The 451-nt window shown below is 65.6% G+C and overlaps 1 protein-coding gene across 1 annotated transcript in view; it reads right to left on the bottom strand.

Moving 5' to 3' along the window:
* GPR101 (G protein-coupled receptor 101) overlaps positions 1 to 309 on the bottom strand; it is a 1,623-nt gene extending 1,314 nt beyond the window's left edge. Inside the window, exon 1 of the mRNA XM_010851680.1 lies at positions 12 to 309. Coding sequence (XP_010849982.1) covers positions 12 to 309 — 298 coding nt within the window. The remainder of the gene's footprint in view (positions 1 to 11) is intronic.
* Positions 310 to 451: the final 142 nt, after the last annotated feature.

Raw genomic sequence — 451 nt, 5'->3', positions numbered from 1 at the left:
GAAATGGCTGTTGAGGGGCCAGAAGATGGGTACGGAGGTGGCCACCACCCAGGGGGCCACGAGCGAGATCTGCAGCAGGTCAGTGACGAGGAGGTTAAAGATGAAGCGGTTGGTCACCTGCAGCAGCTGAGGCTTGCGCTGCAGCACGAACGCCAGCACTATGTTGCCCACGAAGGAGGCGGTGAGGAAGATGAGCAGAACGCTCGAGCGAATGATGCCATGCGCCAGGCTGATGGGCATTTTGGAGAGGGGCATGCACGCGTGGCTGCTGTTGTTTTCGCGCGTGCTGTTGGTGCAGGTGGACGCCATGGCGGCAGGGGCAGGAGGGCGACAGGGTGCGGGCGCCGGGCCGGCCCCGGCGGGCGGCGAAGGGGCGCACGGAACACGACTCAGCGCCTAGGCTGGGGACGAAAGAAACCGCGGGCTGGGTTAGTCCCCCTGCTTGGGGCGC

The sequence above is a fragment of the Bison bison genome, unplaced genomic scaffold (genome assembly GCF_000754665.1).
Source record: "Bison bison bison isolate TAMUID 2011002044 unplaced genomic scaffold, Bison_UMD1.0 scf7180017851872, whole genome shotgun sequence".
NCBI lineage: Eukaryota > Metazoa > Chordata > Mammalia > Artiodactyla > Bovidae > Bison > Bison bison.
Note: the sequence above shows the minus strand (reverse complement) of the source record. Positions and strands in the feature narration are given on the sequence as shown.